At 34.6% G+C, this 25,830-nt stretch overlaps 1 protein-coding gene across 14 annotated transcripts in view; it reads left to right on the plus strand.

The window, feature by feature from the left end:
- Nucleotides 1-25,830, plus strand: part of EHBP1 (EH domain binding protein 1) — a 375,396-nt gene that overhangs the window by 161,620 nt on the left and 187,946 nt on the right. For 10 of the 14 annotated variants that reach the window (XM_049650279.1, XM_049650277.1, XM_049650275.1 and 7 more), the window contains 4 exons: nt 5,799-5,980; nt 8,531-8,670; nt 21,600-21,704; nt 22,340-22,462. In XM_049650279.1, coding sequence (XP_049506236.1) covers nt 5,799-5,980; nt 8,531-8,670; nt 21,600-21,704; nt 22,340-22,462 — 550 coding nt within the window. Of the gene's footprint in view, nt 1-5,798; nt 5,981-6,015; nt 7,172-8,530; nt 8,671-21,599; nt 21,705-22,339; nt 22,463-25,830 lie in introns of those variants that run through there. The other 4 variants (XM_049650286.1, XM_049650288.1, XM_049650289.1 and 1 more) reach the window with 2 other exon arrangements.

Consider the following 25,830-nt stretch of genomic DNA (forward strand, 5'->3'; position numbering starts at 1 on the left):
TACACACTATATTCTTTTTTGACTTTTTATTGTGATAAAATCTACAAACAAAACTTACTTTTTAAAACATTTTTAAGTGTGCAGCTAGTTCTGTCGCATTAAGTACACTCACAGTGTTGTACCCTTCACCACTATCTGTTTCAAGATTGTTTTCATTATACCAAATAGAAACTCTGTATCCATTAGACAATAACTCTCCGTGTCCCCTTCTCCCATGCCTGGTAATATCTGCTCTACTTTCTGTCACTATATATTTGCGTATTCCTCATATAAGAGGAATCATAACAGTATTTGACCTTTTGTGTCTGGCTTATTTCACTTAGCATAATGTCCTCAAGTTTCATCCATGATGTATCATGTATCAGAATTTCATACCTCTTAAGGCTAATATTCTGTGGTATAGATATACCACATCTTGTTTATCCATTCATCAGCAACATGTTCTTTAGGGTTGCATACATAAGTAGTATTCTTTTTTGGAAAAGAGGAGAGAAGAAGTAATCCAAAATTCAAGGTGGTAGTCATCTCTGGATGATGGAAGGAAAGGGAGGCGATTCAGGAGAGGACATAGTAGTGTTCTATTTCTTTAGCTGGATGGTGGTACAGGATGTTCATTTTATTAGTCATTAAAATAGTACTTCTGTGTTTTATACTTCAGTATCTATAATGTATTTCACAATTGTAAAAAATCAACATTGCCATTAAGTTTAATTAAAGTATTAGTGCATGACAATCTTTTTAGAACTTTTTGTTTAATAAAACTCTGAAAAATCATAAAATCGAAGTAGTGCTCCCCCACATCCCCCTATCCTTGTATATAGGAGAAAGAGTTCAATTTCTAGCTTGTGGTTTATTTTATGTGACATTTTAATAGGTAGAGGAAGTCTGTCAAATATTTTAATAGGAGAGGTATTATATTAATCTTGGGATCCATAATAAATGAAACATCGTACTATGAACTATTCTGTAAGAAGACCCTAACTTGAATAATTTGGACAAGAGATATTCTCTCCAAATTCTTATGATATGAAAAAAAGAATACACTAAATTTAACTAAATTTAATTAACTTGCTTGCTACATTATGTTATATACCTGTTGTTGTTAGCTTGGGTGGGGGTTGGGGAAGTGGCAAGATTAGATACATGCTTTTTTGGTAAAATCTATAATGTTTAAAAATAGTTATAAAGAAGTCCCGAATCTTACAAAACTGTATTTATTTATTTTATAATCAGTTCATTCTTTACTAATAAAGTCATTATAGGGGCGCCTGGGTGGCTCAGTCGGTTAAGCGTCCGACTTCGGCTCAGGTCATGATCTCACGGTCCGTGAGTTCAAGCCCCGCGTTGGGCTCTGTGCTGAAAGCTCAGAGCCTGCTTCAGATTCTGTGTCTCCCTCTCTCTCTGACCCTCCCCCGTTCATGCTCTGTCTTTCTCTGTCTCAAAAATAAACAAACATTTAAATTTTTTTTTTTTAAATAAAGTCATTATAAATTTTTTCCCTTTTAAGCTATACAGAGAAAACATGTATTCACCTATTGCTCGTATGGTTATCACCTGAATGAGGGTGCACATTGAAGTGGAGAATTTGTTTTAGGTCTGGTAAGAATGTTGGGGGTCAATGCATAGATTTTAGTAACATAACTGCCTTACTTTAATTTTGTTTTTACTGTTTATTTTTGAGAGAGAGAGAGGAGAGAGAGAGAGCAAGTGGGGGAGGGACAGAGAGAGAGAGAGAGAGAGAGAGAGAGAGAGAGAGGGAAACATAGAATCTAAAACAGGTTCCAGGCTCTGAGCTGTCAGCACTGAGCCTGACATGGGGCTCAAACTTGGGAATCGCTAGATCATGACCTAGGCCAAAGTCGGATGCTTAACTGACTGAACCACTCAGGTGCCCCCATAGCTGCATTGCTTTAAACATCCTGCATTGAGTTATGTTTATTTATTTTCCTAATTTCAAGATTGGTGATCCACGAAGGATTACTTGTAATATTAGTGTAATAAATCAGGTCAAGTGGTCAATAAATATTCATAATAAATACTATTTATTAAGTACCTACCGTATGCTAAAAACTCTACTAGATATTTTAGTATATTGTTATAAGAGTTTCTCCAGGACATGTATCTAAGATGGATATTATTGCTGAGTAGTTGTAAGATATGCATGTGTTCCACTTTACAAGGTAATGTCAACTTGCTTTCCAAAGCGGCTATATCAGTTAGAACTTTCTCCTGCAGTGTAAGAGAGTTTGTTTGCATTGTTCCCCATTTTTATCATCACTTGGTATTGTCCAGCTTTTAAAAATATTTGTCAATCTGGGGCGCCTGGGTGGCTCAGTCAGTTGAGCATCTGACTTCAGCTCAGGTCATGATCTCGCAGTTCGTGGGTTCGAGCCCCGTGTTAGGCTCTGTGCTGACAGCTCGGAGCCTGGAGACTGCTTCGGATTCTGTGTCTCCCTCTCTCTCTGCCCCTCCCCCACTCATGCTCTGTCTCTCTCTGTCTCACTCTGTCTCAAAAATAAAGATAAACATTAAAAAAATTTTTTAAAAATATTTGTCAATCTGACAGTGTGAAACTAAGGCTCAGATACATGAAGAAATGGGCCAGAAATTAACCAATGAATAAATGCTGGTGTTACATTCAAATGCAGGTTTGCCTGATGGCAACTACAATAGGCTGGATTTCAAAGAAATGGAAATATATAGGCTAAGTCGTTTTTATAGCAGAGAATACTTAGGAAAAATGAAAGTGATATTTCTTAAGCAAAAATGATTATATTATGTAAGAACTTTCTGAGGGGAAGTATTTCTGAAAGTGTGATTTTAGATTAACTGGATTAGAATCACCTGGTAGTAGTGGTGAGTGTGTGGGAGGGGTGGGCTGGGAGTAGAGAAGGGAGGTACATATTATTTTTAGAAATGTAGCAGATTCCTGAGCCTATCTCTGGTTTTGCTAATTTAAGATCTCTGGGGATAGGATCCAGTCATCTAAATTGTCTAAAGCTCTTACTTTTATTTTTGTTTTTTAGTAAACACTAAAGTTAACTTTGGCTTTAGGAGTTTTGAAGTAATTCCTCAAATATTGTCAGATTCACATACAAACATGTATGAACGTAGGCCAAGAGACAGAAACTTAGTCTTACATATATGTGAACACTCACTGACTTTGTCATTGTTCTTTCTTTCTCTTAAAATTCCTTTTACTATTTTTTCTCTCATTTCTGTCCCCTTCTGTACCTTGCCCGACATGAAATAGCATTAGGACTCTGGCAGCAGTAAGAGTAATTCTAAATTCTCTCTGCCTGGCTGGCCCCTACTCCTTTGTGGAAGGACTATAAGATGCGAAAGACACGCTCGTCTCACACTGCAATCGCTTATTTCATTCCTGTTTATAGAACTGATGATAGCGGTGATATCAGTTGTGGGCTGGTAAAGACTTAGACTCGGTTGTAAAAAGTGGAGATTCATGGAGCTGAGGTAGAGCTGTGAAAGATCCTTAAAGAGGAAAACAATGTGGGAGCTTGGTGGAGAATTACTAGAAATACAGTTCAGACCTCTTTTCCCAGCACAGACTCTAGTGAGATCCTGCGTTAACAATAGAAATGGATATTGTAGACTCAAAAGACTCTGTTCTGCTCACCTGTCCAGACCTTACAAAGGGCTGTTTTCATTGTTGCTGAGCAAGTAAATACTTAAAGTGGTACAACTAAATATGGTTAGAATTTAGTAGCTTTTATTTTCTGTTGTTTCAGAGACTGATATACCAAAAAGTTAAAAACTGCTTGAGTTCAGCAGAAAACCCGTCTACAAAATTTTTATCTAAAAAATGAATTTGAATGTTAATTGTCAAAACTCTAGATTTTATAGCAATTATCCTTAAATTGGGCTTTCAAAATTATGCTCATTTCCAAGTTACCTTAATTTTTATAGTTTATTTGGTTATAAAAAATAATTATTATTAGGGGATTAGTGTCATACTTTGTGAAACAGATTTGTTTAAAAAATCTGAAAATAATGTGTGGCAGTTTGTATGTCATGCTTCCAAAACAGAGGCTTTAAATCCTATATTATATGTAAAAGTTGTTAGCTATTCTAAAGGTACAATAAGAGATTATTGTTCATATCAGTGTAATAAATTGATACTACCTGATCATACTTTTTCATTTTGCACATTGTCAGAACCTTGGACCTTAATCTTATTCTTTGATTGACAGTAGCGACCAGGGAAAGAACAATTGTATTGTTTGGGATAGTCACATCTGTTCAACTTGATTCAGTTGAGGGTATTTGCATATTCTTAAGTATTTCTTCTGAGAGGGCTTAAATCCTTCTCAAGTGCTTGATGCATTTTTGAAATTCATTCATAAGGTATCTACATGCACTAATAGCTCTGTATAATATTGCTGTGCATAATCTGACAGATAAGACCACATTTTAAAACAAGGTATTCTTTAGGGATGCTACATTACATTTTTTACTTGTCCTGCTGGCAGAAATGTCAATTCTTTTCTAAAAGGCTGGCTTAATGTTTTGATTAAATTAGTATATCTTTATTTTAGGCAGGTTTGTCAATCAGAAGACAAATAAAATAAAGATTTATTAAATAATAATTCAAAGGTTAATGGTAGTTTTTCCAGCCTTGGTTGGAAAATTGAATAATTTTATAGAAAACCATTGTAGAGCTTAAATGGATTTCTGTTTAGTCTCCTTATTTTATAGGGATGTTTAGTGAGGCTTGTTTTCTTACTCAGGGTCACACAGCTTAAAAATTAGGCCTTATTTTAGATCTGAACTCCAAACCAGTAAATCCTAAGGAATGCTGGTGTATGACCTCTGGTTTACATTAATGATGTCATATGAACTCTGGTTTACTTTATTTGCAAATTATCCTCATCTAAATGTTCCCTTGCCATTAGAACATGTAGTAAGGGATTACGTCTTAATCATCTTCATATCTCTCTTGAATCAACAACGTGTCTTATACATAGGTAATGTCCAATCATTATTTTGCTGTTTTGTTTTCACTGTTCTCCTAGGCTATTATTCTATTAAGGATAATTTTGAAATGAGATAGCTTATTTCTAGAATGTTAAGTACCCTTGATAGCAAATAGGTGTTATTTTGTATTCATTTCTGATGAATTGGTAGTCTCTGTTTGGAGAATTTTGAGACCTGCTAGACTCGCTTGGCAGTGTCTGCCACAGACATAGCATCAGAGAAACCAACGGTTTCTTCCTTGATAGATGTGATCTTAGGGGAGGGAGAGAGAACTGTGGAGTGGAGTGATCAAAAAACGCCCTAGGAAGAAATAAGGCTAAGATTAAGATAGAACTCAGATACTGTACTAAAAACGAGACACAATGCCACAGAGGCTGGAAGTTCTATAAAAATGGTAGGCATTCAAAAAGGAGAAATACCATTAATTACATTAAATAGAATGAAAGGAAGGAAAACAGTTGTCGAGTACTTTTGATACCTATCTCTGTGTTCTATCCTCTTTTTAGAGGAATTCTGGAGGCTTTCTGTCCTAGTTTCCATTCCTTGCTTTCCCTTTTCTGACATATTTAGAGTTGTTTTAGTTTATTTCTACCTCGGCCAGCTCTCTCCAATTTATGTATGCCTTATTTAAAGATGTAAAAGTTGCAATATAACTTCATCACAATTTTATTTCAATATTGTGTTACAGGAATACATTGGGGAAGGAAGTTTCAATTGTTATTTAATCATGTTATTTAAATCGTGTTTTAAAATATTTGGGTGTAAAATAACTCCAAAATTCCAAATTATATTTTATCTTCCAGGAATCCCCTTCTGGTCGAAGGAAAGCTCTGGCTACTAGCAGCATCAACATGAAACAGTATGCAAGCCCTATGCCAACTCAGACTGATGTCAAGTTAAAATTCAAGCCATTGTCTAAAAAAGTTGTATCTGCCACTCTCCAGTTTTCATTATCTTGCATTTTCCTTCGGGAAGGAAAAGCCACGTAAGTTTCTTTTGTCAAAAAGACAAGCTGCTTCTCAGTGTGTTTAAAAACTGTATGTAAACAGCTTTTGACTTAGTGGACTGGCAACAGTTGAGAATATCCTACTGCATACCAGTCATTCTTGCCATTCCTTGTTTCAGAGGCTGAATTAAATGAACTCCTTGGTGTATATAGTCTCTTGACTCTAGAGAATGGGCAATAATATAAAAGTAATATTATAGCAATTTCCAAATTTTAAATTGTGTATCATAGGGTGCCATCCATGTTTGTTTTGTATTAATTGTCTTTAGTGTAAGTAGTTGTACTCTGAAGTACAGACAGTGCAGTTTGTAGAGCTGTTTGATGCAGCTGAGATATAAGAGGAACCCAAGATGAAAAGTTCAGGATAAGAGGGATGAAAGAACTAAAGGGACTTTTACCAATTCATGTTCTTTGGCCCGGCCTTCCAAAAGTTGTATAGCAAAGTACAATTTTCTATATAATTATCCTTTTAAGCAATCACTTCTTAAGTACTGAATAGGCATTGCACAAAGGTAATTCCTACACCAGTTCTGATCTCCTAAGTGTAAAATTCTAACTGTATAAAATGAGGTAAACATGCCTGGAACAGGAAAAATGTAACATTTACCATGCTTATTGCGTACATTCAAGTCAAGGATGAGTGTATGTTTGGGGTGTAATGAAAGGGTTAGTACTTACTTGGAGAGGAAGATCAGGGAGGGAAGAAATGGAAACTCTAAGCCTGGATTTGAAAGGTGAGAGAAGGAAGCCAGCTATGAACATTTCGATCCAATCTGAATCATAGTTCTAAATGTATTTGAGCCAGTGGAATGTGGTTACTATATTTGGCCATGTCTACTTGACTGATTAGACTGGATTCTGTGCGTCAGTCAAAATGAGATGTTTGGCACTCATCTACAGGGTAGCAAATGACTTGGTAGATAACTGTAAGCCTCATCTCTGGAAAGTTGGCTTTTGAGTGAGTGTGGCAGAGGGACAGTGCAGAATGGAAGCAATCAGTCTTTCATCTCAGGACCTTAAATTTTAGACTTAAATACTGAGAACCTAAAAATAAAGATCTTACCCTGAAGTTCAAGCCATAATGAAAGGAAAGAAAACACAGGAAGAAAAGAGAAAACAAAATCAGAGAAGATCCTTTGAATGTGGACTCCTTTCCACTGGGCAGAAGCAGTAAGTGAATCAGCACCATCCATCCCTGGGAGAATCTGGGAAATTCAGTCAAACCAAATGTCTCAATTCCAGTGGAAATTTCTCTTAAAACACCCTAAACTCCCTCTCTGCCTCCACACTCCTTGCCTCCTTAACCTTTCATAGAGAAAAATGTTCAAGGTTAAAGTATGAGGAAATTACAGAGGTAAAATTAAGCAAGTTAACATTTCAAGAGTAATGATATATCTTGAAATTATCCCTCATTGACAGGTGAGCAATTTGTATAGCATTCATATAAGGTAATACAACTTTTTTTGTTCATGCAGACTTGATATCACTAAATTTATTTTTAAAAGGGGAAATGGTTATGTCAACTGTAGGCTTACATGAGATAAAATGCAAAGAATTTCAAAAACCAGTTTAGTCTGCATAGTTGTACTATATTTAGAAAATAAGTGAATGTTAACAAACATTTCTTTACAAAAGAGTTTTCTTGTTTTGTTTCTATTTTATTGTAGTTAGAACATGAGAAACAGTATCTTAATTTGAAATTCTGAATTTTAGGGAAGAATATCAGATTGAATTTAGTTTGTATGTAATGTGTTAGAAATGTGTTTTACTCACGGTAGTTTATTTGAAATTTAAGGTGAAAATGATATTTCAGGAAAACTTCATTATTTGATTTGTTTAGAGTAAGGTAAACTTTATATACTTATATTTCAAATACTTCAAGATAAAAAACATTTTTACATTTTATCCAGTATATGGTATTTAACTTATAGTCAATCCAGGTCATTTTTCATTTTGTAATTTTTAAAAATGCTGTTCCAATAGTTCCTTCACTTTTGGGGAGTTATGGCCCCTTTGAGAAAAATGCACATTTAAATAAGATTTACGTTTAAGTTTACAGTGGTTTACCATTTCTTTTTCCTCCTACCCACAAAACCAAAAGGGTTCATGGATTTCAGATTAAGAATTTCTATTCTAATTTATTTTGAAAACTTGAATATTTTAAAGTCTAGATCTTATTGATTTGCAAACTATCTCACTGTTTTATGAAACAAGTTTTTATTTCCAGACTTAATGATTAGGAACCCACACTTTAATCCTGTGAAGAAAATTTTAGTCTTCCATAGATGGCAGCAAAGAATTAAACTAACTCCTAACTAGTTAGTTTTTAATCTAGTTTGCTTTTTACTAATTAAACATGCCATTTAAAAATTAATGAATATGACTATTTAGGTTTTTCAGTAGTCTTGTACAACTATTTAAAAGGGCTCATTAATATTTAGAAAAAAGACTATATTATTATTTTCTTAAACTTTTTTCAAACAATGTCATTTAATGAACTGTGTATTAAATTTGAAATCATTGATGTAGGGATGAAGACATGCAAAGTTTGGCTAGTTTGATGAGTATGAAGCAGGCTGACATCGGCAATTTAGATGACTTTGAAGAAGATAATGAAGAAGATGATGAGAACCGAGTGAACCAAGAGGAAAAGGCAGCAAAAATTACAGGTTGGTTTTATTAGCATTAAGCTAAAAGTTTATCTTTTTTTCTTGAGAAGTTGAAAACTCAGTTTTCCAGGAAAAAAGAATGCTGCTAGAGTATTTTTTCTTCCGTAAGCCTTTTAATATGCCATTTAGTTCTCTGAAAACTTTATGTGCTGATGGTTAATAACAGATTTTCAGAATTTAAAATGAAGTCCAAGCTTAGTCAAGAAAGCATAAAACTTTACTGGGACTACTGATTATAGTATAAAGTGGCCTAAATATGTTCACACTTCTTATGTCATTGTATGGATGAACCTTCTTATAAGTAAAGATCTGCCTTAAGGGTGGCATGACAAAATGCATTGGCTACTGTTTCCTAGCTCATGTGCATTTATTCACATAAATTATGTGCACATTCTTTGGTTTGGATTTGTATATATCTCATGTATCCTTATATCTAGAAGGTTCCATGCAAGTATTCCTTATAGCTGGCTTGGTCAAACTACTTAAGATGATTAAATATTTAGAATCTTTTGTATTGATTGGGCAATAAATATTTATTGGTAATCTATCACCTTAAGGAATTGATGTCATACCTTTATTATTGGAGTGAGAATCAAGCGCTGTGTACATATTCCTTTCAGCTAATGAAGTGTCCTAAATTTCTGTAATGAGATCCCTAGACTTCTATCATCTAGGTGATATGTTTCCAAATTCATAGGGCACTTTGGCAGTCATCTCTTGGCTTAGCCTCAACTCTTACTGTTACATGGGGAATTTCCATTGATCATATGGCGCATTTAACTCCTTAGCCAAAAACTTTCTTGACTTTCTCAATTCTAGTGATGTTCACTTTCACTCCACTTCTAGAAGTTTATTATAAGGAATTGATTAGACTTATATGCAAAGGTGTATGTTTTGTCCTGTGTAAATTTTATAAATTATTAATTTCTAATTTATGATTGCTGTTTTGATTTCTTAATTAACTCAAGGGTTGTTTAGGAGAGTGGGTTTTATCATGGACTTTTTTATTTTTAGTTAGTTACCAGTTTAATTTTATTTAAATAAGTTGCTGAAGCCTTTCAAATTTCAATTTCATATGAGTGAGGGTTTTTTTCTTTGTAGTCTAGATACATGATCTATTTTTGTAAATTTTCTTTTAAGTATCTTTTTATATATATTTTCTATTTGTTGGATTCAGCATGTATTTATTAGGCCAAACTTTAAATTTATATTATTTAGTTATTTATAGTCTTATTCTTTTTGTGTAGTTCATCTTTGAAATACTAAGAACTTCAATGCTAAATTCTTTAGTGCATAAAAATTAATTTTCTAATAGTTTCATTATGGGTTGTAATTTGATCAGTTTGCCCCACTTTATGCCTCTTGCCGTGAAATTTTGTCTGGTGTTGATATTTTAACTCATGCTTTCTTTATATTTATATTTTCCTGGTGTATTTATCACTTTATTTTTAACCTGTATTAAGTACTTCTCTTATAAATAGTATTTGGTTTATCTATCTTTATATTCTTTGCCCTTAATAGTTACATTTTTTTGATAACTGCATACTTAATTTCACTTACATTACTTTATCCTTTTATTTGGGAATTTTCTTATTATTTTTTTCCATTCACACCTTAAAATTTACCATTCTCAAATGTTCTTTATTTAAGCATTTTTAAATACAGTTATTTGGAAGCTATACATTCTGTTTTCATTTTAGTCTACTATCATCTAAGATAAAAAAGCCAGACAGATAAATGAATGAACCTGTATTTCTCTACCAACATTAAAAATAAAACAGTCGTGCTTGGCTGGCTAAGTCAGTTGAGCAAGTGACTCTTGATCTCAGGGTTGTGAGTTTGAGCCCCACGTTAAGTATAGACATTGCTTAAAAATAAAATCTTTAAAATAAATAAATAAAACAGAACGTATTGACTCACCTCATATAAGATGAGAGAGTCAATATTTTTTTTTTTTTATTTAAACCCCTCCCAGCTGTTATTTTTATTTGAGTAAATTTTGGGGTTCTTCTTTCAATAATAAATGCAGACATTTGCATTAAGTTAAAAAAAATTTTTTTTAACTTTTATTTATCACTGAGAGACAGAGAGAGACAGGGTATGAGCATGGGAGGGGAAGAGAGAGGGGGAGACACAGGATCTGAAGCAGGCTCCAGGCTCTGAGCTGTCAGCACAGAGCCTGACACAGGGCTCGAATCCACAAACCACGAGATCATGACCTGAGCCAAAGTAGGACGCTCAACCCACTGAGCCACCCAGGCGCCCCTGCATTATGTTTATAATCATTTCAGCAACAATTATATGATACTTTTTAAAATGCCCTGTCTTTCCTATCTTTGAGTTCTTTGTTTTATTTGGGTGGCTGAAGCACTTCAGGAAGGGTAAGTTAGTAACCTTTCTCTACTGCCACCAATGACTTTTTACCTATCCTTTAAATTTTAATAATATTGACACATACTCTGAGAAACCTTTCATGCCCACTCCCTCTTAAGCTTGACCATTCTATCCCTTAGGCTACTACTGTACTATTTACAAATGCAGACATTTTCTTGCAGCATGAATGTTTATAACTGCTGTGAGATATAATTTGATCTTTTAAATGGAGAATATGGTTTGTTCTTTGTGAATGACTTTTGATTAAAACTAAATCTCAATTAGGCCCTAGTACCATAAATAGGAAATTTTAAAACCCCACAGTTTTATAATTGTTTTGAGCAATGTTGTACTACTTTGATCACAGTAATGGGGAAAAAAGGTGGTAACAGTATGTCGGAAGTTCTTTGCTATTATTGAAAGGGAAAGAAAGGACATTATTTTTGAGTAAATTATAGATATAATGAAAACAATTATAATCAGATTTTATTGTCTTAGTCTGTTGGGGCTGCTATAACAAAATACCTTGGATGGGTAGTTTATAAGCAACTTAAATTTATTTCCCACAGTTTTGGAGACTGGAAGTCTGAGATCAAGGTGCCAGCATGGTTAGATGAGGGCCCTCTTCTGGGTCACAGACTTCTTATTGTATTCCTCACATGGTGGAAGGGGCAAAGGATCTCTCTGGGCCCCTTTTAGAAGGACATTAATCTTATTCATGAGGGCTCTGCCCTATGACCTAATCTTCTCTCAAAGGCCTTACCTCCTAATACCATCACACTGAGAATTAAGATTTAAACATGAATCTGGGGTGGGGGTGGGGGGGGCACAAATATTCAGACCATAGTATCCCTTATTGCTTAAAAATACACATACACCTTATTTTCTAAAATTCCTGTAGAAGAAATAATTTTCTTTTAGATAGTCTAAAATTCTCTGACCCTAATTGAAGAAATTATTTTAATGCAACTTGTGATGATCCAAGGTTTCTTTGGAATTCTACTATTTTCTGTTATTATTTTATGTATGTATTTCTTTTCCCTGTTTCATGAAATTCCTTCAAGGTAGAGACTATGTTGTAACTGTTCTTTTTATCACTCGCTTCTGGCACATTGTCTGGAACATATTGAGAATTTAAGATGTGTTAACTGAAAGGTCATAAATCAATGAAGGGACTTCTTTCTCATATGATAGCCCATACTAATCACTCTGGCTTATTATCTTGTTCCATTTATTTAACCTTTACCCATATACGACCTTATCCAAGGTTGCATGGTCCCATTTTATGGAAAGCATGTGATCTTGGAGGACACATGATTCAAACCTTAAATAATTCAAGACTAGTTTTCCAAAAGTTATGAATTCAAAATGTATATTGAGGGAGCAGGGGTAGATGGGGACAGTGGTGATTAGATGCATGCTCTTAAGTAAATCCAGTCATTATAACATTTTTGCTTTGATGTTACATTTTTTTTTTCTCTATTATATTTCCAGAGTACAGTCACTTAAATTAATAGCACAGCATGTTATGGCAGTTGTTTGGCTTCCTTAGTTGCATTTTTTAGCACATGTAAATTCCATTCCAAAGTTATTATCTTTCAGGAATTTTTTTTAGCACCAGCACTACCACTCTAAAAATGTTTGGGTAAAGTAGTTTTAAGATAGTTAAAAATATATTAAAATTTAACAACAGTAATGTTAAAGCAATAGGTTAATACTAAACAAAATGAATGCATTTTATAAACATGGTACAAATAAAGTATGGTGGGTATTTTTATTTACCAACTAAAGTGGCAGTAATTTAAACACAGCTTATATTTGCTGTTCCTTGCAGCTTTGGAATTGCTAACAGAATGTTTATGGAGGAAAAAATCATTATTTAAAAAATTGCCTCTATTAATGATATCTTTATATTGCAATAGAAATGTGTAAAATGCAATCACATATCGATATAAATTGTATGGCTTTATTATTTCCCCAACTAAGCTGTAAACTTCTTGAGGGAACAAGACTGTTACAATTATTTTGTGATACCTTAGATTAACACCTAGAAGCTATTCATTTAATCAGTGATATGGAATATTGCTGTAAAATCAATAGTAATTAACAAAATATGTCTTCTGAAATTACAGTCTTTGCTAGAAGGTAAACATAAATCCATGATACCTGTACTTGGATTGATCAAAAATCCTTACCCTGTTCTACCTGGGCCAAATTCACTTCTAACTGGAAACATTTTGGGATTGGCGCTTAGGAAACTTTACTGATAGTGTTATATATAGGTGCATTCTACAGAGGTACAGCACCAGTGAATGGGCAAGAGAATTTTAAATTGCAGTTAGAAAAATTGCAGTTTGAAATGTAGTGGGAGTAATAGACCTTGGAGATGGAGAAACAAAGCCCATTAATAGAAAGTTTATTATAGCCAGTATTAGAAAACATATATAGTTTTAAAACAGTCAGTGCCTCCATCTATATGGCATCCTCACAGTGCTTGAACCAGTATTTGGTAATATGACCATCTTTGATATTGAATTTCTGAATACATATCAACAAGAGGAAAAAGGAAAGATTCCTCCATAAATAACATGTCTTACTGAAAATCAGGTTCAACTGAAACATTTTTTATAGGAAAGCATTATCGGAGAATTCAGACATTATGAAATATCTGAAAGATCCCAGTATACCTAAAGCTGTTGGAAAGGTAACCAAGGATTCTACATAGGTTCATCTAGACCTATACAGGTAACATAAGCCAGACTAAGCATTAGATTCACTTGGAAGGATATTGGAAACATAGTAGCATGCCAGCAGAGCATTGCTTTTTCACTGGAGTCCTCACAGCATCCGAGGTGCTATTCTTTGACCTCTGTCTCACATGACAGCTTGTGTACAAGGAGACAAGATCCACATAGTTAGAAGCAAGGATTGCCTTGGTTTAAAGTCCATTCTGCAGAAGAGCTGGTATATTTTGAAACGGTTAAATAGGTATAGCTTTCAGAGTCCCTGTAAGGGACATACCTAGTTACAAGAGTCCACAATTTTCTGAGCCCAAAACTGTGGCTTTCCATCAAATATATAGTCTATTCAGAGTCTTTCCATCCAAATGTAGTTTATAAATCAAGCATCATTTTTACCATAAGCACTGGTGTTTATTAATCCCTTTCCTGTTGTTTATAATGTTAATTTTGGAGGAGGAAGAATGACATATTGACTAACTTCAGAGGATATAATCTTAAGCACCCATGGTAGTAGAAGAGATAACAGTTCATATTTGAAGAGCTAAAGTTGATTATGGTATGTCTCAGTCCTCTGAGATTATAATGTCCTACTGCTAAGACTTGTGAATGGGTAAAAATTGGTCTACCTCCTTTGAGTAGAAGGACTGTCAGGATGAACTTGGGACTCTGGTCAGAGAATACATCCATTAATTTGTTTCTGGTTTTTACCTGACCATTTACTCTCCAGTACCTAGGATACTCATGAACCAAATCATAGGTTTGCTGTGGAGTGTATAAAGTGATAGGATAAAAATAGTCACCTATTTTGGAGGTCTGTGTAAAGGATAGGGATTTCTGGAATACTGCATCTATTATTTTGGTATTAATAAGGTTGGAAAACAGGGTAGAATCAGAGAGTTGGAGCATTTATGATCCCTTGAGCTAAAAAATTGAGCGGCGCCTGGATGGCTCAGTTGGTTAAGCGTCCGACTTCGGCTCAGGTCATTATCTCATGGTCCGTGAGTTCAAGCCCCGCGTCAGGCTCTGTGCTGACAGCTCAGAGCCTGGAGCCTGCTTCAGATTCTGTGTCTCCCTCTCTCTCTGCCCCTCCCCTGTTCATACTCTGTCTCTCTCTGTCTCAAAAATAAATAAACATTAAAAAAATTAAAAAATTGATAAGGCATCACAGCTACTTCCTTTTTAAAGGAATTTGATAGACGGAAGACAGTAAGAATAGCTTTTCCTAGTATTTAGAAGTCACATATGTCAACTCAGAGACTAGAAGTAGCAGAAGGCACAGATTCCAAATTTAACCTACTTTCTGTGTCACTCTTAAACCCTAATCCTGCTTTGTTTGTACTAATGACAACTGATCAGAATTCTCTAGGCCCCCCTGCCTCCCTAGGAAACTCCAGGAGAGTTCTGGTGACAGGGCAAGATTGGAAGTGAGAGCTCCAAAGAACAAGTTAGCTCTTCAGTATTTAGGGGAGGAACCAGGGGACAATGAATATTCTAAGTACCAGTATGCATTCTTTGAGGATTTGTCCTAGGAATGCACAGTTGATTTAACCATAACAGAATAAAGGAGAAAAACCATATAATCATCTCAATAGGTATATAAAGGAGTATTTGACAAAATTCCATACTGAGTTTCTCAGCAAGGTTTCAATGTAAGGGAATTTCTCCATTTTGATAAAGAACATCTGTGAAAAGCTACAGCTAAAATCATATGTAATGGTGAAATACTGAATACTTTCCTCCTAAGACTGGGTACAAGGCAAATATGTTTGTTTTCACCACTTCTGTTTAACATGATACTGGAGATCCTAACAAGGTCACAGAATGCAAAATTAATATAGAAAAATCTATATTTTTAGGAGTGCCTAGGTGGCTCAGTCAGTTGAATGTCTGACTTTGGCTCAGATCATGATTTCACAATTCTGGGTTCGAGCCTCGCATCGGGCTCTGTGCTGACATCTTGAAGCCTGGAGCCTGCTTCAGATCTGTGTCTCCCTCTCTCTCTGCCCTTCCCCTGCTCATGCTCGTCTCTCTCTTTCTTAAGAATAAATAAACATTTAAAAAAAATTTTTTAAAGAAAAATCTATATTTTTATAAATGAACAGCAAACATTTGGGAAATAAAATTAACAAAATAATTCCATTTACAATCAAGGTTAAAAATAGTATAAATACTTAGAAATAAATTTAACAAAAGATGTAGAAAAACCTCTACACAGAAAACTATGATACAATATTGAAAATAATTACAGAAGACCTTAATAAATGGAGAGATAGTCTATGTTCATAGATTAGAAGACTCAATATTGTCAGGATTTCCATCCTCCCCAAATCAGTCTATATACATTGAATTTAGTGCTAATTGTAATCCTAGCAAGTTTTGTGGGGTTCTGTTTTTGTTTTTGAGAGAGTGAGAAAGAGAGCAAATGCACACATGAGCAGGGGAGGAGCAGAGAGAGAGGGAAAGAGAGACTCTTAAGCAGCCTCCATGCCCAGTGCAGAGTCCAATGTGGGGCTCAACCTCATTACTGTGAGATTATGACCTAAGCCAAAATCAAGAGTCAGATGCTTAACAGACAGAGCCACCCAGACGCCCCTATCCTAGCAGGTTAAAAAAAAAAAAAAAAAATGGAAAGCTGATTCTAAAATATCTTTGGAAATGCAAAGGACCTGAATAATAATACAGTCTTGAAAAAGGACAGCATTGTAATATTATTACTAGGTGATAAGATTTACTCTAAAGGTATAAATCAGTATAGTGTGATATTGGCATAGGACAGACAACTTGTTCAATGGAACAAAACAGAAAGTTCTGAAATACTTAACCAAAGTTAGGTTGAAATACCAAACTTAACTTGGCCAATTAATTTTCAACAAAGGGACAGCATAATTCAGTGAGGAAGGGAAAATCTTTTCAACAAATTATTCTGAAACACCTCGTTGTCCATATGGAAAAAGTGAGCCTCAATTCTTACCTCTCAGGATACACAAACATTAATTCAAGGTTGATCATAGACCTAAATGTAAAAGCTAAAACAATAAAGCTTCTGGGGAGGGAAAAGAAAAACAATGTATTTGTGACCTGAGGGCAGGCAGAGGGTTCATACATAAGACACAGAAGAGAAAACATGAAAGAAATTTTGATAAATTAGACTTCATCAAAATTAAAAACTTAAGCTCGTCAAAATTGATTGTTGAGAAAATGTGTAAGTCATAGACTAGAAGAAAATACCCACAAAGCAGATATCTGATACTGTCTTGTATCCAGAATAGATTTTTTTTAATGTCTGACCATACTAAAAACACAACCCTGTTTAAAAAAATTTTTTTCAAGATTTTATTTTAAGTAATCTCTACACCCAAGGCGGGGCTCAAACTTACAATCCTGAGATCAAGAGGGCTCAACTGACTGAGCCAGCCAGATATCCCCAACCCTATTTTTTTTCAAATGGGCAAGAATTTGAATATGTGGTCCCTCAAAAAAGATGCATCACTGGCCAGTGTTATGCTTTGGAGAGAAGAATGAGGATGCTGCAAGATTTGCAGATGTGTTCTAGCTCTAGGCAGTTTTATTTTTTTCTTCTTTTAACTCAACTACGGACTTTCTCAAAAGGAAAACACCACCTACTCTTAATGCCACCACCCCACCCCATCCCTTTTTTTCTTTCAATGTGATAATCTCTGGTGGTCAATTTCTATCCACTTTTGCCTTCCTAACAGTAGAATCTCAAATTACTTGACCCTTTGCTTCGATTGCCTGTCCCTAATTTAGTTTTCCACCTTATTCTCATCAATATGAAGCAAGTCCATATTGACACACTGTTGCTATGATGCTATGACCAAAATACTGTACACTTTGAGTTTAACACTCAGTTTGAGTAGCACTGGGATAGAAATGTGTGGCTATTACATAGCATTCTTTATAGCATTTTTCAAATGTGAAAGTATTTGGTGAAACAAAGCTTAATGCTTTGCCAGGAAATGGTTTGGTCAAGGTAGTAAACTATTGACAAAGCTTTCCACTTAAAAAAATTTTGGGAGTGGGGAGCCTGGGTGGCTCAGTCAGTTGAGCATCCGACTTTGGCTTAGGTCATGATCTCGCGGTCTGTGAGTTCGAGCCCCGCGTTGGGCTCTGTGCTGACAGCTCAGAGCCTGGAGCCTGCTTCGGATTCTGTGTCATGCTCATGTTTTGTCCCTCTCTATGTCCAAAATAAATAAACATTAAAAAAATTTTTTTAAAAATTGGGGGAAGGGCGCTTTGGTGGCTCAGTTGGTTAAGCGTCCAACTTCTGCTCAGGTCATGATCTCACGGTTCGTGAGTTGGAGCCCTGCATCGGGCTCTGTGCTAACAGCGTGGAGCCTGGAGCCCACTTTGAGTTCTTTCTCTCCCTCTCTCCCTCTACCCCTCCCCCACTCATGTTCTGTCTCTGTCTGTGTCTCTCTCTCAAAAATGAATAAACATTTAAAAAAAATTCTGAGAATAAATTTTTGTTGTAAATCTTTTACATTTTTAACTTTGTTTCTGATTATATATTATAAAGCACATTGATATAGGAAATTTAAAAGAAACAGAACAGTGCTTTTTTAAAGGGAGAAATCCGTAACAGAATTATGTATGTTAGGCTCCGGACCAACATCTTCAATGCCAGTTGATTTGTTTCCATAGGAAGTTTCACACACACCTATAGTTTGGTATGTTCCCAACTGAATAGCCCCCATCACAGTGGTGGAACACTATTCACATAGTCACCCAAGTCAGATAGCTGGAACTTGCCTTAGGTTCCTTTCCCTATCCCTCATGTCAAATTAACTACCAAATCTTTATTCTTAATTTATTCTCTAATGAGCAGATATTTATTGATTGCCTCCCTTCATGGAGTGGTGATGCTGAACCACTCATCTTCTTGCTTCTTGTCCTGTTTTTTTCCAAATGCTGCCACCATGTTGCTACTGGAATGATGTACTGAAATACTGAAATGATGTACTGAAATATACATTTTGATCTTTCAGTGGATCCCCATAGTTCTCAGAGTAAAGTTCACATTCTTTGATCACAATAATCTTTACAATAGGATGTCTGTCAACATCATCTCATTCCATTTTCCACCCTGGCATCTTAAACCCCAAACAACTTGCATTTCCTCAAATGTGTCTTGTTTTCATTTGTCTCCCTTTTGCCCTTGTAGAATGCTCTCATTTTTTTTCTTTTATTTTAATAATAATGTCTGTTTGTCTTGTATTAGCTCAAATTTAAATGAAGGCCTTCCTGACCTCAGAGCTACATGCCTCTCTTCCGGTTTCACAGGCTTAAAATGAATATCTCAATCATAATATTTATCATACATTGTATATTGCTTTACTTACCTGCCTATCCCATAAAAATATAAAGCCATGAGGGCAGGTACTACCAAAGACACATATTGGTACTTGATAAATGCTTATTAAATAAGTTAGATGGTATTTCTTTGGAACTTGCCTCTCTTTATGATTTGAATTAACATTTATTTACATACCAAATAGAGGGAGTATTGGTATAGCTAATTAGAATTACCTTTTCACTTGGTTAATATGAATGAAAGTTCTTAAGCGAAAGTTCTAGGAGTAATGTAAAGATTTATTTAAGATATGGATAAATAGGAAAACTAGGATAAGGACGACTGTCATCAGTGAACAGAATGGAAAGATGAAATTATTTGGGGTTAATGAGGAAATGGTCGTCACTGATTTTATTTGTCACTAAAAGCATGGTGAAGGGGAGGAAACATTCTAAACGTCTAGAAATACCACAATGTAAATAATTTAATCATGTGATGGAGTCATCTTGATAATGTTTAAAGAAATTCCCATGTTGTATCTAAATCTCTATAGAGCAATATTAATGTTTTGAAGGTAAGGACCAAGTCTCATATTTCTCCGGTATTCCTCTATGATACTTATTTTATAAGATGTTTAACAAATGATTGATTTCCACCTCATTGATTATAATAAAATAATTAAAATGTGTTAGCTATATAAGAAAACTACAAATCTTTAAGCATTACTTAAAATAATTTTCATGTAGTGGGGCACCTGGGTGGCTTAGTCAGTTTAGTGTCTGACTTCAGCTCAGGTCATGATCTCATGGTTCATGAGTTTGAGCCCCACGCCAGGCTCTCTGCTGTCAGTGGAGAGCCCACTTCACATCCTCTGTCTCCCTCTCTCTCTGCTTCCCATCTGCTTGCACTCTCTCTCTCTAAAATAAGTAAACATTAAAAAAAAAATTTTTTAAACTAGTAATTCCACATCTAGGAATACAATTGCACAACATAATTAAAATTAACTTTTTAAATTTTTTAAAAAATGTTTTTATTTATTTTTGAGAGAGAGAGAGAGAGAGAGAGAGACAGAGTACTTCCGAGGGAGGGGCAGAGAGAGAGGGAGACACAGAATCTGAAGCGGGGCTCGAACCCACGAATTGTGAGATCATGACCTGAGCCGAAGTCGGACGCTTAACCGACTGAGCCACTCAAGCACCCCTTGTTTAAATATCAAGTAATTTTATTCATGCAAAATGTATTTCTCATTAAGACAAAAAAATTGAATAAGTTTATCAAATTTTTATGTATATTTAGCTCAAAGATCTATAATCTTTCTGATCACCTCATATTCTAGTAGTCATTTACTAAGTCTGTTTCAGTATTAATTTGTATTTTTATAGGATGTAAATTCCAAGAGGACAATACCATGTATTTTTTTTCATCCTTGTGTCCTAAGGATAGTACTTGGCACAGAGTAATAAATATTAATTCAACAACAAATGAATGGACGAAGGCAACCTTTTTAAACTGTGTATTCTGATTTAGTTCAAATAAAATTTAGAGTGTGTACTTAGATTTACAGTGCTAAAGAATACCATTTTTAAATGCTGAATTTATAACTATTTTCTATTTCTAATCATTTTTTTTTCTTTACCACTGAATAATCTGGATCTGTTTTGTTTGTCCTAATACCTAAGGTATTCCCAGGTTGTAACTTTGGAAACAGCAAGAGTTAAATAGAATACCCTATTGGCTCTTATTCTTTTTTCAAGTTAATTTTCACCCAGTGAGTGATAATTGCACATATTCAGAGTTGTCCAAAATATATATGAATCATGTTAAAAGATTCTATTTATGTACCAAATGAATTCTATCTTATTTTAGTATTTTTCTATCTAACCTTGTCTTTTGTTCTGTTTCTTATTGGCTAAATTATAAGATTTCCTAAAGCCAACACTCGGGAGTTCCTTTAAAAGAACAGTTAGAAAACAAGAGTAGAAAACAGTAGCTATTTCTACTTTTCTTATTTTGTGCTGATTTTTAAAATTGTGGAACATGAACAAGTGCTTATTATGTTCATGATTCATGTAGATACACTTCTTAAAACCTTTAGTACATTTAGAATATTACGAAAAATAGTACATATTATCTGTAGTATCAGAGGACATTTTTTATTGTTTCTAACATATGCGTTTAAAGTACTGTTTTACAAATACAAAATGTGGTTGCTAAAAGCCAGTGTCAACCTCTTGGGTTATTATCTTTGTTTTGTGTTTATTAACATGGGTGTTATATTAATGATATAAATTTAACAAAATGTTTTCTATTTTAAAATATGAGTAGAGCATTAACTTTCAGTTAAATACATCTGTTATAGTCCATCACAATAACATCCTCTAAATGTACTCTCGTGATTAACCAAACATCCCCTCTCTTTGTCTTTTTGAGTAACAGCATGCTTCTATGGCTCTTTAATTAAATGACCTTACCTTACATTTGTCTCGACTGGCTTCTGTTTACAGAAATTGTAAACCAATTGAATGCTCTGAGCAGCTTAGATGAAGATCAAGATGACTGCATAAAGCAAGCAAATATGCCTTCAGCTAAATCAGCCAGTTCCTCTGAAGGTCTAAGAGCTTTCTTCCTTTCTTTCTGCTTCTGATTGCCTGTATTTACTGTGACCTGCTACCTCTTGACTTCTGTCTGTACTTATTAGCTGTCAGTTTTGTCTTTGAGCTTTTCCTTGAATGTTTTCTTGGTAATTTGTAGCGTACCAACAGGCAACAGAATAACTTACCATCTTTAGCAAAGCCTTATATCAGTATCATCATATTATGTGACCATATATCTTCACTTAGCTTATATATCATAAGTATACTGTTTTAAAATATTTGCTTACATTAAACCCATTTAAATGATTCATATTTAGGAGTGAAGGATACGTTTCTAAGAATCTATTTCAGTACTTTTTTGTTGGATCAAATTAGAGTCCAATGAAAGTTTCTCTCGTTCATTATCCGACATAGTTTTCTTTTTTTTCTGACATAATTTTCAAATTAATATGCATATATTTGTTTTGCTTTATTTGAATATGTTGGTATGCTACAAAATACTTGAATGGCATTCTGCCATAGGTAAAATGCTACATCTTATTATTTGCAGGTATTATTAATGTGAATTATAATTTGAAATATTTTTGAATGATTGATAAAATTGTACTTAGCTATAATCATAGTGAACTAATACATATGTTTATTTTCAGAGCTTATCAACAAACTTAACTTTTTGGATGAAGCAGAAAAGGACTTGGCCACTGTGAATTTAAATCCATTTGGTGATCCTGACGTAGCAGAATTAAACCCATTTGGAGATCCTGACTCAGAAGGTAGCAGATTTTTTTCTGTACTTTTTAAAGTCTTTATAAAGTGAAGTTATTTTGAATAGTAACGTGGGAAGAGTTTCTTTTTTTCAAAGACTCAAAGTAATTTTGTTTATGGTGATATTATTGTGTTCAATGCCACTTGCAGTTGATCAACAAATCTGAGTAGCTTCCATTGAATTATTTTTAAAGAAAAAAAGATACCTTCACATAAACATTTACATGGGGCTTTTTTTTTTTTTTAATTCCAGTATGATTAACATGCAGTGTTAGGTTAGTTTCAGGTGTTCCATAACAGTGATCCAACAATTCTATGCATTACTCTGTGCTCATCATGATAAGCGTAATCCGAATCTCCCTTCACCTATTTCACCCTTCCTCTCCATCCGCCTTCTACATGAGGCTTATTTTTAAATTCTCTATTACTTTGGTCAAGTTAGATAGTAAAGCTCTAATGTTAGAGATAACAGTATTTTACCTACCTGGCATATAGTAAAGTCTCATCAGAGTAGCCTACCAAAGTAAGGGCAAGTTGTGAGACATGCTGACCCTGGGGTTGCGGGGATGGCTTCTCTGTCAGCTCCTCTGACCTCACCCTCAGAGAGTCCAGTGAACCCCTCCACCCCACACTCCATGTCTCAGGCTGAGAATTATCGTCAGTAGTGAGAGTAGGTTGTGTATGTAAATGGCATGGAGCAAAAAGAAGCCTGCAAACCACCGCTATCATGTATACAACATACTTGCAAGGAATAAATCCAGGGAGTTTTTTTTTCCTAAGTCATTTTTCTTATCAAGTAGTTTTGAACTCTTAAAGCCTAGATAAGAGCTGTGGAAGGAGTGAGACCTCTGTTTAATTAAACTGTTTTTCCAAAGTAAATGCAAGAATGATTAACCAGTGTGTACATCTTTTAGACTGCTCTTATGAAATCCTCATGAGCTTTGAAGAATTTTGTTACTACCTCTCATGGTGAAAATGCAGTTTTAACTTCAGGATTCACTCTTGTTGGAGCAATCTCATTTTATAATCCGTTTCGTCTTCTCTTCTGTACTTTCTCCCTTCTTAGCAGATTCTAAACTTGTAAATTTAAAATAATGAGATTTTGTTTGTAAGCTATATATATTAAGGATATATTTTAAATCTCAATGGCTATCATAAATCTTAGAAGTAATCTACTTCGGCTGCCTCTTTTCATAGATTAGGAAACTGAGGCCCAGAGGAATTCACTGATTTGAATAAGAACTTTAGGTAAATGGAAGTGGAGGTGGAGCTAAGATTCCTAATCAAGTGTCTTCTTTTGACCACACAGCTTCTCCTCAGTTGTGTGCTACATATATCTGAGTTTTAAAATATTACCACAGCATTTTGAGACATCAGTATTTGAACTTTCCACCTCAAAATCAAATAAAAACAATTAAAAAAAAATACATGTAGGTCTGATTTCTGAGGTATTGAAAGGAGTAGCAGATAACACATAATTTTTGTTTAGGAGCGGTTAGCCAACCTGACTCAGAATCTTTAATCATGCCTATAGAGCTAAAAAAAAAAAAAAGAAAAGAAAAAAAGAAAATGTGACAACCAGTATTTTCTTTAAATATACATCTCTCAGAGACTTTGGACTAAGTATTTTCTAATAGAAGAATACTTGTTTTTCTAGAAGTAATTTTTAAATTTTTATTGATCAAAAATTCGCATCCTCAGGTAACAAAAGCCTTTGAGGAAAAAATAATGTGTTGCTGTTGTTCAGATGGTTCTTTTATTTGCCTTTACAGCTTCAATTCTCGTCTTAGATTCATGACATTCTGTGCTTCAGTGACCCTTTTAGAAAGTTATTAAATGTATTTGTTAGCTTTTATATAAAATAATCTTATTTTAAACCCTCCTTTGTTGCCATTTCTGCCATCTTCAAATCGTCCTCTGTGGTTTAAATACTTTCTTGTTTTTGGTTTTGTAAATGATGAATTTGCTTGGATCAGTTTTTGCAGTCCTCTTCCTGAAAGTAAAAATAAAAATCTTATTTCCATTGACCAGTTTTGCCTGTTTCTCCAGCATTTGAGACTTGATATTTGTTAATAAAAAATTGAATAGGCAAAATCTTCCAGTCTCTCTGCCCCTACAGAGAAAAGAAAATGCCTCATTTACATTATTTTATAAAGATTCTAATGCAGTGTTAAGTTTGAGTATTATCCTGGTGTTACAAAAGTTACCGTTGCTGAGTCTTCTCTAGCGTAGTCTAGATTTAAATTTAAATTTAAAATTTAAATTTTATTTAAATTCATTTCAGTATTTATTATGATTTTATGAAATCTCTTTCACACTTTGTAATTGCTTCTTCATGGTGTATAGAATTTCAATTCAGAATTTTTTTTCCCAATATAAAGACAAAATAAGTTTTCTGGGCTAATGTCTAAAGTATATAAGTAAAAGGAGTTTAACGTTAAAATGTAAAAGTCGTAAATATGTCAGTCATGAAATTTTTATAATAATTGGATTAAATTGTTTGAAGTGTCACATGAAATTCACAGTTATTTTTCTTGAGAATTTCAGTAACCAGTTTTCTGCCTTCTAGAGTATTTTGTCAAGGTTGCACAACATAATTAAAACCAACTTTTAAAATTTTTTTTTTTTTAACGTTTATTTATTTTTGAGACAGAGAGAGACAGAGCATGAACGGGGGAGAGTCACAGAGAGAGGGAGACACAGGATCTGAAACAGGCTCCAGGCTCTGAGCTGTCAGCACACAGCCCGACGCGGGGCTCGAACCCACGGACCATGAGATCATGACCTGAGCCGAAGTCAGATGCTTAACCGACCGAGCCACCCAGGCGCCCCAAAAACGAACTTTTAAACTACATTATGATTGATGGCTCTCTGGAACTTTTCTCCATTTTGGGAAAACATTTATTTTTGTGAGCAGAATCCATGACCAAATTTTGGACAGTTTTATTACAAGTTCTATTTTGTTTTAAAATATTAAGACATAGAAAAGAAGAAAAAGGGTTATACTAAGCACGTCATAAGTATCATTGAAGGACATGAGTGCTTTTTGTGAGTCAGAATTCTGTGAGTCAGAATTTTATTTTTAAGGGTACCTTGGTTTTCAAAATGAAATTTAAAATAATAAAATTTAGGGGCACCTGGGTGGCTCAGTTGGTTGAGCGTCCAACTCTTAATTTCAGCTCAGGTCATGATCTCATGGTTCATCGGAGCCCCGTGTGGGGCTCTGTGCTGAGAGCACAGAGCTTGCTTGGGATTCTCTCTCTGCCCCTACTGCACTTGTGTTCACACGCAAGAAGAATTTAGAAGAATTTGGTGTAACATGACTATCAGTTTATCAGTATAATTTCAATGTAGTGCTTTCAACCTCCGAATTCTA

This window comes from Panthera uncia (genome assembly GCF_023721935.1).
Source record: "Panthera uncia isolate 11264 chromosome A3 unlocalized genomic scaffold, Puncia_PCG_1.0 HiC_scaffold_11, whole genome shotgun sequence".
Taxonomy (NCBI): Eukaryota; Metazoa; Chordata; class Mammalia; order Carnivora; family Felidae; genus Panthera; species Panthera uncia.